This window comes from Henckelia pumila, unplaced genomic scaffold (assembly GCF_033568475.1).
Source record: "Henckelia pumila isolate YLH828 unplaced genomic scaffold, ASM3356847v2 CTG_461:::fragment_3, whole genome shotgun sequence".
Lineage (NCBI taxonomy): Eukaryota > Viridiplantae > Streptophyta > Magnoliopsida > Lamiales > Gesneriaceae > Henckelia > Henckelia pumila.
The window spans coordinates 7,641,309-7,655,417 of NW_027331831.1; the positions used below are offsets into that span (position 1 = coordinate 7,641,309).

General features: G+C 33.3%; 3 protein-coding genes across 6 annotated transcripts; 1 reads left to right on the plus strand and 2 right to left on the minus strand.

The window, feature by feature from the left end:
* Positions 1–1,035: 1,035 nt before the first annotated feature.
* On the plus strand, positions 1,036–1,430 carry LOC140872270 (uncharacterized). The gene has a single exon (XM_073275089.1). It carries the CDS (start codon positions 1,129–1,131, stop codon positions 1,336–1,338), a length of 210 nt encoding a protein of 69 aa, XP_073131190.1. The 5' UTR covers positions 1,036–1,128; the 3' UTR covers positions 1,339–1,430.
* A 1,820-nt stretch (positions 1,431–3,250) lies between these two features.
* On the minus strand, positions 3,251–5,317 carry LOC140871865 (uncharacterized). Its single transcript, XM_073274608.1, has 2 exons — positions 4,606–5,317; positions 3,251–3,598 (listed from the first exon to the last, which is right to left on the minus strand). The coding sequence occupies exons 1-2, from the start codon at positions 4,991–4,993 to the stop codon at positions 3,582–3,584; spliced, it is 405 nt and encodes a 134-aa protein (XP_073130709.1). The 5' UTR covers positions 4,994–5,317; the 3' UTR covers positions 3,251–3,581.
* Positions 5,318–9,328: 4,011 nt separating this feature from the next.
* On the minus strand, positions 9,329–13,846 carry LOC140871275 (agamous-like MADS-box protein MADS4). Of its 4 annotated transcripts, none has more exons than XM_073273705.1 (8): positions 13,613–13,846; positions 11,782–11,863; positions 10,534–10,601; positions 10,294–10,393; positions 10,136–10,177; positions 9,998–10,039; positions 9,708–9,841; positions 9,329–9,617 (listed from the first exon to the last, which is right to left on the minus strand). In XM_073273705.1, exons 1-8 carry the CDS (start codon positions 13,795–13,797, stop codon positions 9,548–9,550), a joined length of 723 nt encoding a protein of 240 aa, XP_073129806.1. In that variant the 5' UTR covers positions 13,798–13,846; the 3' UTR covers positions 9,329–9,547. The 4 variants fall into 4 exon arrangements, with proteins under 4 accessions (XP_073129806.1, XP_073129807.1, XP_073129810.1 ...); XM_073273706.1 differs by having other exon boundaries at positions 11,782–11,860; positions 13,613–13,843; XM_073273709.1 differs by having other exon boundaries at positions 11,782–11,860; positions 13,748–13,816.
* Positions 13,847–14,109: the final 263 nt, after the last annotated feature.

A 14,109-nucleotide genomic window follows, 5' to 3' on the forward strand; every position in this document is an offset into this window, starting at 1 on the left:
AGTTGAAGATAAGAGGAGACAACACTAATTCACATGATTCTGCCACGTGGTCTAGCTCAGCTTTACCCACACGTCCCCATAACATAACGCGTCCTTTTATGCTTACCCCCCCCCCTAACTTTATGGCTTATGCTTATGCTTTTCTATAATCTTCAGGTTTTTATTCTTTCCTAGCTGCCTATTTTCTTTAATTAGCTGTATTATACTCCTTTCAAGCACTTATTTAGGTTGTATTTCAGTATTCATATTTAATGTTTTTTTTTTCGAATTATTCTTATTAAATTAATATAATTAACAACTTTTTACTCAATTAAAATTTTCATTAAATAAACAAAACGAAAAATTCTTTTATAAAATTATATTTCAAAACATTTTTTTTAATTCGCGTGAAAATTCACGGTAAATATAAATAAATGACACAAAAAATATATATTTTTCTTAATCTACGGTTAACATTTTTATATTATTACTACTAATATTAGTTCACGCCTTCACGGCATGTAATTTTATTTAATACCATAGGAAACTATTAGACAATGAATAACTGTTTATTACACACCATAAAATAAGCGATTACTTGAAATATTTAGTAAACATATTTTAATGTTACTCCAAAACAAAATTTCAAATTTCACTTTAATTAACTGATCATCCTTATTTCTATATTTTGAAAAAAAAAAATTAAAACAACAATTTTAATATAAAAATTTTATTCGCCTTTAAGTGTGAGAATGACAGCTAAATGCTAATGATCTTATTATTATTTTGTAATGATGTGAAAATTCATAGTCATTATTTTTCTGTGTGTATTGGATAAATTTTAGAGTAACATGATAGCCTATAAATTATTTTGATCAGTTAAACCGCATTAGACAATTGTTGTGCGACAGAAGATGTTGACGGAAAAATCGAACTCCTTGTCAAGTGTTCTCATATTTCATCATCGTGGACACCCCATATTTCGAGGGCGCTAATGACTATTATATTCCTTACTTGTCGGTAATCTGTTGCTTAAGTTATAAATTAAAGCTCAGTTAACTCAATCCCTGCTATATATACAAACTCATACACACTTCCCAAATCACACATAACCTAAACAAAAGCACAGCATAATTAAGAGAGAGAGAGATGGCGGACTGGGGACCAGTGATAATAGCGGTGGTGCTGTTCGTGCTGTTGAGTCCGGGTCTGCTCTTCCAGTTGCCGGGTCGGGGCCGGGTCGTGGAGTTCGGGAACATGCAAACCAGCGGCTTATCCATTTTAGTCCACACTATCATTTTCTTCGGCCTCATCACTATCTTCCTCATCGCTATCGGCGTCCACATTTACACCGGCTAATTTTTTTCTTCTGCGAATTAGATAGATCTGTCATGTAATTCTATATTTCAAGATTCGTGATTGTGGGTAATTAATTATCTGGTGCTTTTTCAGTAATGTTTTGTGGCGATGGTGGAGTGATTTTTCAATTTTTTTATTATTTTTTTTTTTTTGTCTGGGTTTTCAGAAATGGGGGAGGTGAAATTTTGAATTTTAATGGTGATTGATTGATTTTTGAACTGTATTTTTTTTTTAAAAAAATGTTGTTAATAACCTAATATATCCTTTAGCACATTCCACAGACCACACACCTCACTTTCAGGCTTGACTCTTGAGTGAATTTTTAAATTACTTTCGAAATCTTTGTTTTTTTTTAAAAAAAACATTATATATTTATTTATTTATTTATCTATACTAATATAAATCTAGAGAATTTTAGTGGTTTTTTGGTATGCATATTTTTTATTTGTTATTTAAAAAAAATCCAAAAAATTATCAAATTGCAATAAATAAATAAAATCAAATGCTTGGAAAAATAAAAATTTATATTATATATACACAAAACATAATATTTGTATATAACATTACATATGTAATACGTGTGTGATGCGGTTAGTTATTATTATATTAGATTAGAAAAGATAGATTCGTATGCTTCGGTTTTAGGTTCGATTTTTGTTGATTGCGGGTAGTTTTTTTAATTTATTTAGGTAAATTTAATAAGTTTATTTGTAATTTTTTTGTTCGAGATAAGCAAGTCTCTAGTTTTTGTTCAAATCGTGTCGGTTGTGCGAAGAGTTTCATTATATAGTTATTACCTGGATTTAAAATTATAATTGTATTTATAAAAAAAAAACTCCGAAACTTAAGTTTTATTATTGTTTTAATTTAATACGATATATTCTTTACTTTGATCGACATTTGAAATATTTATTAATAAAAATCGGAAGCTATGGTACTCTAATAAAATAAAGAAAAACAAAAACCAAAACTTAACCAAGAGAATTAATTAGATCAATTGAATATTTTAAATATAAATTAGTATTTTTAATTCAATAATTTTATTGCTTGGCGATTGGTCCCGTGTATAACAAATTTCAATCAATTTTAGTATTGTAATCTTCTTTATTTCTGATAAATAATTATTGTTTTCGGTACTTTAACAAATTTTAATTTTAATTTTAGTACTGTAATCTCGTCGTGACGTTATATATTCATTGCACTTATTTCACGTCAACGTTAAATCTGAAAAAAAAATATAATTAAAATTGTAAAATAAATTATATTTGGAATTTTACAATATATAATTTATAAATGATCAAAATCGTAAAAACTAAAAAAAAAACAAGAAACTCTTAGTTTAAAATATAGTCTTTCACGTGTGCTCGGTAAAAAACTGTAAATTCAAACAAATCGAATTAACCGAATCCGTATTTCGTTTTGGCATGGAGTTTCACAATAAAATAGCAATAAAAAAGCTTCTAAGATAGCCAGCCTATGACTACAAAGTTTTCTCGATGTTGCAAACTTGCAATCATGGAATAGTGCCTTGAACCATTCAACTACTGTAACGTGTAAATAAGTTTTCAGTTTTAGTAAATATTACTTAAAATTTTGATTCTTGAACGCCTACGTGACAACAGATAAATTGTTCAAGAAAATGCCCCTTTCTAGCTAGTCGAACGGTCTTGCGAGTTGCGACGGTGGCTAGATGACCATATGCATACATGTCATATACATATCTCAATCCGACTCGACTCGATTCGACTGATGGTCACATACATAGAGGCCAAGTTAGCCAAACTTTTTGCCCATGTGGACAGTACTCAGTAGCCAATCAAGCCCAAGAACCTGCATTCTGCAAACTTGTCTAAGATTTATTGAATCATTTTAACCAACTTTCAATTCCCATCAGAATCGTACACAAGGAAAATTAATGAAAGCCATCGGTCTTAGAAACAAGAAATTATACAGTTCGGTTTTGCTGATATGGAAAACCAAAGAGGTAGTACAAGATACATTGATATCCCAGCTCTAGAGAACACGAGCTGAGTATATGGAATACCCTCTAGTAAAATGATGAACCGAACCATCACTTCAGTCTTCAAAACAATCTTATATCATATATATAGAGAAGAATATCCACAAAGTCCGTTGCTGCTAGCTGCCGGAGCCGTAAATCGGAATCCATACAATGCGAATGTCGTTGCTAAATCGTTGCCCCCACCCCACAAGCATGTTATTATCCAGCCATATGAATTCCCTCACAAAAGCTTCCATGCTGCAACGCAAGGTAAAGTTAATCGCCGTGTTCAGAAGAATAACCATATCATTGTAACACAAAAAAACAGATTTAACTCAGAGCAACTCTAGCAGTGTTTGCTCTTATGATAGTACTACGTATCCAAATGCCAATACTTTCTACAACTTCGGGTAATGTTATGACGCATGTATGGATTAGTTTTCTGTAACAGAGGCAACGTGGGAAGATCAAGAAAGAAAGATTGTTAGCACGATTCTAACTCGCAAGCTATGCAAAAACAACTAATGTAAAGAACCATGGATACCGGTGATTGCTGCTGATAAACAACAAATGTGATATCCAATGTTCAATTGGTTTACTTTTTCCCCCCTGTATGGGAATTATTGAAGCTCTAATTCCTGCAACTTATCCGGGGTCTAACTAGTTCGAATACATTCAGTAGGATGTTTCTTTTAAGAGATGCAGAGGTTTGTGCCACTTGAACCATCAAACATCTATTTCATATTCAATTGTTCACAAGTTACATGGAATCTGCAAATGAAAGGCCTAAGCTTCCATTCATCGATCACCATACAGTTCGAAGCTAAAAGCCTAAAACTTTGTTTGGCGAAGCCAAAATCATGCGAAAAAGTCTAGTAAACATGTAAATATATGCCTAGAAAGAATGTCGAAAACAATCAAACCACCCCAATCTTGTTGATTTACTCGTCATCAGAATCACCCAATCCAATTCGAATAAAAGAAACTAAGAGTAACTAACAAGAAAACACCAAACAAATCCCAACAAGTACCCCACAAAAAGTAAGCTTTTCAAGTTACAAAATTTCAATTCTTAACACAGATGATCGAGAGGCCAGTTCCTTGGAGGTCATCTTTCCCGATTCCTGAATGAAAATTTCAACTCTATTTAATATAATTACCCAAAATTCCAAAACAAGATCAGTAATCACCAAGAAATCTCCAATGGAAAATTAGTTAATCACAAAACATATAAGATAAGCAAAAGTATCAACAAGAATTCTTACAAGAGACATCTTTCGACGGGGAAGAGGGGCCAGAATTGTGACACAAAAATGCTCTCCCAATCATGGAAATACTGGAAACAATCCCAACGAAGTACAGAAACACCACCAATCCAATTATCCAAGGCATCAACATGAATCCTATGAAAAAAGTGACCGATCCGCACAGCATCAAAGCCAAAGAAATTCCAAGAAGCAAAGAGGCAAATCCAGCCGGTGTTATCTGCTCAAGAGACGTCGCCGCCCTCCTCCTCTGATGGATCGCCGGCGTTTGATCCGAAAAACCCACCGCCGACGGCGAGGATCGCATTATATTCATAACTAAAGCTGATAACTCGTACAGAATCTTGGAATGTTGATCTGTTTGAGTTTGCGGGTTCCCTCTCCTCATAGTTGCAGCTGTTTTTTTCCCCAAAGGATTGATTTTGTAGATTATAATTATAAAAAATAAAAACTTTTTATGCTAATTTGAGGTTGGAAATTAGTGCGAAAATCGAGGTAAATGGATAAACTTGGGTATTATGAAACGGATAAGATTAACGATATTTATTCGAAATTTTCTTTCCCGTCTACAAGTGGAAGATCAACGAACGACGAATAAGGAAAAACAAAAAAAAAACCCAGAGGGTGGATTGATCTCCGAAGTAAGAACAAGTTTGGCAGATTTCTTATAGAAAATAATTTTTGTGTTATTCCCAATGGTGACTGCTCGTTTTCTTCAAGTTAAAGTTTTGTTGACTTTTTCCTTTGCTTTTGGAAAAAGAGTTTCGCAAATTTGGGATCCTATCCTATGCTTTGCACTTCATTGTAACCGCCTGAGACTCTTGTACTTGTCAGGGTCGGACCTTCCATAAGGCCAAAGAAAGAGGCCTCCGCCTCAGGGCCCGGCCTTGGAAGGGGCAGCCAAAATTTTTTTTAAAAAAATTATATACATATATGTTAAATTGGTATTGTTTACCAAAATTTTAAAAAAAATCTAACCAATGTTAAATAAAAAAATAAAAACTTTAATTTATTTTTTAAAATAATTTTTCGAGCTTGAGTTCGATTTGAATAATTTAAACAATATCAAGAAACTTTAATTTGAGTTTTTTTTAATTTTTTTTTTTGGTAAATCAACAAATAAACTTTAAAATTGAAGGAGTCTTGTATGAAGTTTCAAATATTTTTCAGTATCAATGGACGAGAAATTAATGGTGATGAGTTGTGTTTGGAGTTGATTGTTGTAAAATGCTATTAAAAAAATGAAAATGAGTAAATGACATGCTCCAATATTAAACAAAACTGAATATATGGTTCATTTCTAAATACTAATTTTAGCTATCAAATTTTGTTAATCATATAAGGAATAGTTATATCAGCAAAAAAAATAGCTTTTCAAGTTGAAGTATCAAGAATTATCTTCGATCAAAAATGTTACATGGTATACTGAAAGGGTTGGTTATGTTGTATATTGACAACTAAATGGTTTGAGAACTAGATTACACATATTTGAAAAAAAATATTATCGCATCTAAAACATCTATATATGAGTAGTATTTATGTAATTGTTTCAAATATTTGCTGACATATTATTGATGTAACATATTGTTTATGATGTATTTATGTACTGTTTATCATATTTGTTATTTGTGAATCGAACATTACAGTTATTGTAACAAGAGGGCCCATGTTTTATCTTTCACCTCAGGCCCCGTCAAACTCAGATACGACTCTGGTACTTGTACATATTCCATGTATTTGCTATAAGAATACTACTTTAATGAAGATCCAGGATTGATGCTTACCCATTAACATGTGATCTATTATTGAAAAATTAATGGAGTTCGTATGAATTAATAATTTTTTTTATAGGAATGCATTAGTATGATAGAATAAGTGGATAACATCTCGTTCATGATCACAGTTGTTAGATTGGATCAAATTTCAAATAAATTTAAAAATTTGGTATTGGATTTAAGTTATAAACCGAATATTGTCATGTTTCGAACTTTTCATTAACATAAGTTGCTATAGAAGTCAATTACAACTTATGATAAACTTATTTTAAATTCAATTTTCTAATGTGGAACATGGAGTCATGGATATCACAAATACATTCATTTAAATTTTATATTATAAATACTTGTGAATTAATTATTGTTTGTTGATGTACAACACCGAGCGCATGGGATCACGGGGATAATAATTCCACGCGCGTGTAGCGTAAAGAAAATGAAATAAGCATCGGTAGCCTATTCGATAGTCGATGTATGAATAAAGCGAAAAGGAATTAAGATTGGACTGACACGTCCATCGACGAGTAAACGACACGCGCCGCCCGTCGATTCACCGAGCCTAAGTGGGCTCAAAGGCGTACGTTGGCCTTATCCCCTCCTCTAGTCGGCGCACCACGGCCACAAAATTTACTCCTATTTTGTCCTTTTTCAATAATATAATAAAATATAAATATATTGCATCACGGTGACATGGCAAACCGACAGTGGATTTACAAGGGCTTCTTAGCATACGTATTAATAATTTCAATTTATTATTATTTTTTTGAGTTATGCACGAAAATTGTTATATAATTGAATCTCGAATTTGAATACTCCGTGTTTGATGAGTATAAGACATCAACATTTATTATCATCAATTAATTAAACCTTTTTGTTTGTTTTTTTTTTTAAAAAAAATCTTTTTCAATGAAAAAGGGAAAAAAAAAGTTTCCCAGTGGGGACATAAAAGTCACGATTATTTTGATTGTGATGGTGGCAAGTTGTAATGTGACAATGAAATTGGTTAATTGACCTCTACATTATTTGATTGCACACAATGTTTATATTTTTTTAATTTTTTTTTGGGGCCTGATGATAACTAATTATCAATCTCGTGGAGGGCTCTGGTCATGTTCCGTATGAGATGGAAAGATATTTTGTGCTATACGCCACTCCATCTCCGGATGTTACATAAGACTATATATTCTTTCAAGTACACGAGAAAAATTTATTCAAAACAAAGTGCGCGAAAATTAAATTATTAATCTAAATCAAACTTAAAAGTAGGCAAAAGAGTGATTTAGTTTACACGACCATTTGTAAAAACAAGACCTTTATTCATTTATGAGCTGGAATGGATGATTCGCTAATCTTTTCAGAGAAATAACAGTGCTAGGATTTTACAATATTCTATTGTCAAACCCAGGCTAAAAGTGTTGGAAAATTGAATGAAATAAGATGAGATGAGCTTGTCTAAGATGAGATGAGTTTGTCCCACATTGGAAATATTACAATGAGTTAAGAAAGATGAGCTTGTTCCACAATGAAATTCTTCCAATATGTTTCTTTACTTAAAATACAACTTTGAATTATGAGATTGAGCTCTTAGGGTATCGGATGTTTTGTAAAGGGGCAAGACGCTAGTCGATGCAACTAACACGCGCGGCCAGTTGGCTCGGGTCTTATGATCTTATTATTATTTTTGGATAAAATTTAGTTAAAATAAAATTTATTACTATTTTATTGTGTACAAACCTGCCGCCGCTCGAGCTGACAAATATTACCGCTCGAGCGCAGCACTCCACCTACGGGACAGAAGTTTGGCCGCTCGAGCGGTAAGAGCGCAGAGTCAAAAAATGTGCGACAGAGTGTTTGCCGCTCGAGCGGTAAAAACTTATCGCTCGAGCGCACTGTCTGTGTTCCGAAAAGACACATCTCTTTTTGGGCTTCTTCTGTCATGAGTTGCATTTTTAGGCCATAAGACATATTCTTTGGAGTTTCATGTTATATATATGATTGTTATAACGCAAAGAAAGATATCTGAAAAAAAACATATGATAGAATATATACATCAGATTTCTGCGAAAATTCTCCCCACTCTCTCAAAGAAAGTTTTACTTATTTTAGTTAGCTGAAGTTCAATATATTTTTTGTACTGATATATCTCGTTCGCAAAGTCGTTGTATCTTAGAGACGATTGCCGCCAACATTGAGCACTGTTAACGAACAATTTCGTCTTGCGGATAGAGAGATTCTCTCGCCTCGACTAACTCTGGTTCATTGGTGCTGCTGTTGCTGTGTTGTTCAGAATTCGGAATACATATCCAATAACAAAAAGAGCATGAAATAGGGAATTTTAAAACATCGACAAAAAAATAAATAAATAAAGACTCGATCGACTACAATATTCGAAAAAATAAGAAATTTATTATCTCTACCATTTATGAAAATTTGTGTAGCATGAATATGAAATACGAAAAAAAAATCGTCCGCAAGATTGGAATTGATGACCGGTAGGTGAGACTTAATCGAGGCTAGGATATGTTAGAATTAGTAACATTCAATGAGCGAGACGAGTCACCGTTTTATAAAATTAAATTATGGAAAGCATGATCCTTATGCCAAAGTCCAAACTCTTATTTTTTTAATATTTTTATTTGTCCCACCCCACGTCTACCTCAATCAATTCTACCAATATTTACATAATCTACCAAAAACTTAATAATAATTTATTCTAAATATAATACAAGTTTCCGCAACTTATACTAGTTATGTCTTCGTTTTTAATTTGTTTTGTCCTTGCAATACTACATAGAAATTTGAAATAATCACATACATGATACTTATTTATTTATTCGGTTCGGTTGCCCGAATACAAAATGAATAGCTTTGCAATTAGAATAGCATAAAAAAATAAATTCCTTTACACAAAAAGTGTGCGAATAAAGATGAAATAAAAGCTAAGAACATGATGATAATGTCTTGCACAAATTTTATTCCACAAAGTGGAATATAATAACAATAATAATATAATTACAGTAATGCATGATAGCGAAGTCAATATTTGAGAAGTCGTTCTATTATTCAAACACGTTTTACGACACATAAGATGATCAATGTTATGAAGGAGAAATGCAACCAAATTAAGCAAAGAGTCGCGTTTGCATTTGTTTCCATTTGAATCTCTATCATGGCAGCCAACCAGATATATAGTTATTCAGGCTTGGCCCTGCTGCTGCTATCGCATCATTCTGGTACCTGAGATTTCAAATTTATCTTATGTAATATTAGCACATGATGCAAATTAATTACCATGCAAAACCACTAGTTTCTCTCATTGATCAGTACCCGATTTGCAGAGTTGGTTCACAATCCAGAGGATGGAAAAACCCGTCGGCCTGAGGCTGAGCCGCTTGCCTTCCATACGCGACGTCTTGTGCATTCGGATTCCATTGCAGACTTATTTGACTTCCTTCCATCAGCTAATTCATACAACCAAAAAAAAAAAAAAAGAAGCCGAACTCATCAAAATTTAGGCCGACTGATCAAAAATTCGTCGTCTGGTTCACATATATGGAGAGGATAGTTCAAGAAATTTATGAGTGGTGAATAATATGCGTGCATGCATGATGGCATACCCGATGTTTCAAACTCTTGTTGGCTTCATTGAGGGCATGCTCCTACATAGCCATAATATTAAACAACACATATTAACATATTGGTAACTAAAGGGTTATAAGGAGGATAAAAAATGGAGTTTGATTTCATTCAACTACCTTTCTTTGAAGATCTGTGAGGGTATCCAGCATTGCTTGAGTCTGCGAATTCGATAATTTCTCAAAATTTTTATTTGCATAAATATGATCTAACTATATATCTACCTAGCCATGAACAGTATTCTCTATTAATTCATTGAAAGACAGTAAGTAAATACCCGTGTTGATCTGATCTGCTTCAGCGACATGTCGAGCTGCCTTTCGAGTGATTCGAGCTCCTTGCTGCTCAGAGGACCAAGATCCTCACCCAGAAGATTCCTAGCATCATCAACACAATAAATTACCACCAAATATTAACCATTCAGCTCACTTTTTTTATTTTTGGGGCTCAAACTTTCATTCAAATAATCATGTATATATTTTGGCGATTTCTTTTATGACTGTTGGAGTTGACAGACCTTTGTGAACGCTGTAGGGCTTCATAGCGCGCTTTAAGCTTCATATACTCGTGCTGACTGCTCAGTTCCTGTGATTAGCCAATGATATCAATTAACAGCAAGTGTTCTACAAATACCATGTATCCTCTCCATATGTATATGCTACTTGTTCTTGTGACAAAAAAATATGCAATAATAAGTAGAAAATGAAATTATATTTTCCTACAAACTAATTCACTTCTATACACTAGTCATTTCTTCTCCACAATAGGATACATTACAATTTCTTCTTTCTTTCACCATTTTCATCCTACTTTGTTTGAGAAACAACTTCCCACTAACTAATAATCTGGCAATTCATGCATCCCAAAAGTACAAATGTTATAATAAAAAATGAGCAAAAAATTCGAAAACACCAATCTGAAGTTCCTTCAAGAATTGTCATAGTTTTTGAAATATTCTATAGAACCAAGTTTCATGACAAGGAAACATCTTGTTTTTTCACAATAAGCTCAAAACCACATATAATTCTACAAAACCTAAATTACAATAACTATTTATTATTCCGTAAATACTCAATCTTGTAATCATATATGAAGAATGACTAGTCCTCTAAACTATCATGCAGGCCTTATATTTTCGCAAACTCTTAATTATATTATCCATCAATTTCATCATTCTGCGCGGATACTTACTCTTGCAATCATATATGAAGATTTCTTATTTAGCAAAGTAAGACTATCAGATAACCCTTTAAAACCATTGAGGACTTGCAAATTCAATATTTCTACAAGATTTCGACGAGAGAATTTATTTCATTATTCGTTAAAAAAATGCTATCGTGAAATTGCAAGAAGATTTCTTAACAAACAAAGTAAGCAGAACAAAACATGATGACCGTTTAGGATTTTATAAAGATAAAATGAACAGTAAAATCTGTTCAAAACCATAATCTTTGTTGAGAAAATTGTTGAGATATACGTACTATCTATAGGAACAAAATCATTTGTATTAAAATTATGATAACTAAAACACTTGTGCAATTTTTTAAAAAAAGTTGTTTATCTAAATTGTTTACAAAGTACTATTTTGTTCTTGTTTTAAAGTTTGTTGTTACTAAAGTATATTATCTTAAACATGAGCAGTTTAATTAATACATTTATATAACTATAAACACATTTTAGCTCAGAATAAACGTAATAAATATCCAAATTACACCAAAAACACTTAAGGTATATATGAAACCAACAATCAGAGAGTAGCAAATACCAGCGCCTCCCTTGTGGATACGTTCGTCTCCGGTGCTCCGTAGTTGCACTTTTGATACCTTTCCAATGTTTTGAGCATGCTGCTGGGTATCACAAGCCATTTTAAACAAGTAATTAGTAGCTTAACAATAGAGCATAAACAATTACATCTTTAGAAAGAATGTTAATTTTATTTGTAAATTGTAGCCAAAGCATGAGCCAAATCGATGGTCAGATGTACAACAAAATGCACACGAGAAGTACAAAAGGTGTCCCAATATTCCCCAGGAACAGCATGAAACTCAATTTCAGTATGTATTATGAATTGCCCAGGGGAAAGTTGTGGTAACTCACACCATTTTAAAAGGAATATAATGTTTAATTATAATTAACAAGAAAAACCCGTGAATCACCACGTAAGACGGAACACCTTCTTATTACCTGGAAAAAAGACTGCTTTGCATCAAACCTCTCACCAAGAAAAAGGCAAAAAATCTAAGAAATCAAGAAAAAACTTAAAATCTTTGAAATTGTGGATGGCTTGGCCATTATTAGGAGATTCCAAGAGATCTGAGGATGACTAATGAAAAGAAAGTTATGTGTAATAACGTTACTAAAATAAACCCTAACAAGATGAGGGAAAAATCCTTGAACCTCAAATAGATATATATATTTTAAAAAAATAATTAAGAAAAATCACCCAAAAGAATCCACTCTTTTAGAGAGGGGAAAACAGATCAAGGCTTATCCTTGGATTCAACAGAAACTGTTTTTTTTTTTTGGGGGGGGGGGGGGGGGGGGGGGGGGGGGCGGGGGGGGGGGGGGGGGGGGGGGTGGGGGGGGGGGGGGTGGGTTTGGGTCTTCGCCGTTTGGGGGGGGGGGGGGGGGGGGGGGGGGGGGGGGGGGGGGGGGGGGGGGGGGGGGGGGGGGGGCTGTCGAAACATATTGAAATGAAAAGAAAATTAGGTTAAGATAAGCTCATAGTGAAATTTTCACTTTTCTCCATGAAGAAATGAAGAAAAAGGAAAGGATTAACAGAAAACCCTAAAAAGCTTGGATCTTGGCAAAAAACACAACACAAAGATATCTTGTGGTATCCATCTCCAACCCTTACATCCAGAATCCAATTATGTACAAGAAATCTGTTTAAGAAAAGGAAAAAAAATCCCGAGAGGAGATAAGGGTTGCCGAAATCAGATTCAGAAAAATTTATTGGTATCATATTAGTGTAAAATGCTTCTTTAATATATACTAAAGAAAGCTTGAATTTTGCTCCATGTTGCCTTTTAAAGGGTAATAGAAAAAAAAACACTAGATCGGAGCATATTTAACTCAAAATTGAACCAAAAAGAAGAAGAAGAGGAGAAAGAAAATAGCACAAAAGGCGCAGTAGACTTGCAGGGCTGAAGCAAATTAAATCTCACAGCTAAGACTGCAGAAACTCAACATAAATATAGAAACATATTTCTTTTCGTGGTTTCCTCTGGCAGATCTAACAAAACTCGCAAGCACAGAGTCCTATACGACTCAAAACAATCACAAGAATGGAAAAACAATCTCTCACAACACCAAAAAAGATAGGAAAAAAATTGCATTTCTTCCCCTAATCACTCCCTTGAAATAAAACATAAAAAAGATTGGACTTTGAGACAAGCCCAGATCTCAAACAATCCCAAACAACAAAATAATTCGAAAAGAATCTTACAAGTTCAAGGAAAGAAAGGTGAAAAATAAAAAAAATAAAAAAAGGACCCCCCAGCTAATACCATATATATTATTTATACATAAATATAGGTGTTGCAATTGCAGAAACTGTAAGGTTTATTGTTTGTTTTGTTTAGTTTAATTTATACCTAGAGCTACTGCAAAACTCGTACAGCTTTCCTCTATTGGAGAAGATGATGAGTGCAACCTCAGCATCACAAAGAACAGAAAGCTCATAAGCTTTCTTCAAAAGCCCATTCCTTCGTTTCGCAAAAGTCACTTGCCTGTTGATCTTGTTCTCTATTCTCTTCAGCTCAACTCTCCCTCTTCCCATTTCTTTCTTTCACTTTTCTTTTTTTCTGATTATAACAATTTCTACCCTCTCTCATATATATATGTATATATGTACGTATGTATACATACCATGTAAAAGTCAGAAGAAAACAGTGGTGTAGTATTAGTGGTATGAGGCTGATTCCCATCGAGTTCAAGATTAATTTGCGAACTTGTAATTAGTTGATTTTTTTCTTTTTTTCTTTTTTTACTATGAGAATCTTGATTTTGAGGTTAAAGGGATTATCCGATGGTTTTCATTAAGGCTGGGCAGTCTCCACTTCTATAAAATCAATCTCTTCTCATATTAGGT

Excerpts from the sequence above, each read along its gene's own strand:
- LOC140871275 (XM_073273705.1), bottom strand. The coding sequence starts at position 13,797 with ATGGGAAGAGGGAGAGTTGAGCTGAAGAGAATAGAGAACAAGATCAAC. Across the intron at positions 11,864-13,612 it reads GAGTTTTGCAGTAGCTCTAG|CAGCATGCTCAAAACATTGG; the intron begins GTATAAATTAAA and ends TGTGATACCCAG. Across the intron at positions 9,842-9,997 it reads ACAAGAGTTTGAAACATCGG|CTGATGGAAGGAAGTCAAAT; the intron begins GTATGCCATCAT and ends TGTATGAATTAG.
- LOC140872270 (XM_073275089.1), top strand. The coding sequence starts at position 1,129 with ATGGCGGACTGGGGACCAGTGATAATAGCGGTGGTGCTGTTCGTGCTG.
- LOC140871865 (XM_073274608.1), bottom strand. The coding sequence starts at position 4,993 with ATGAGGAGAGGGAACCCGCAAACTCAAACAGATCAACATTCCAAGATT.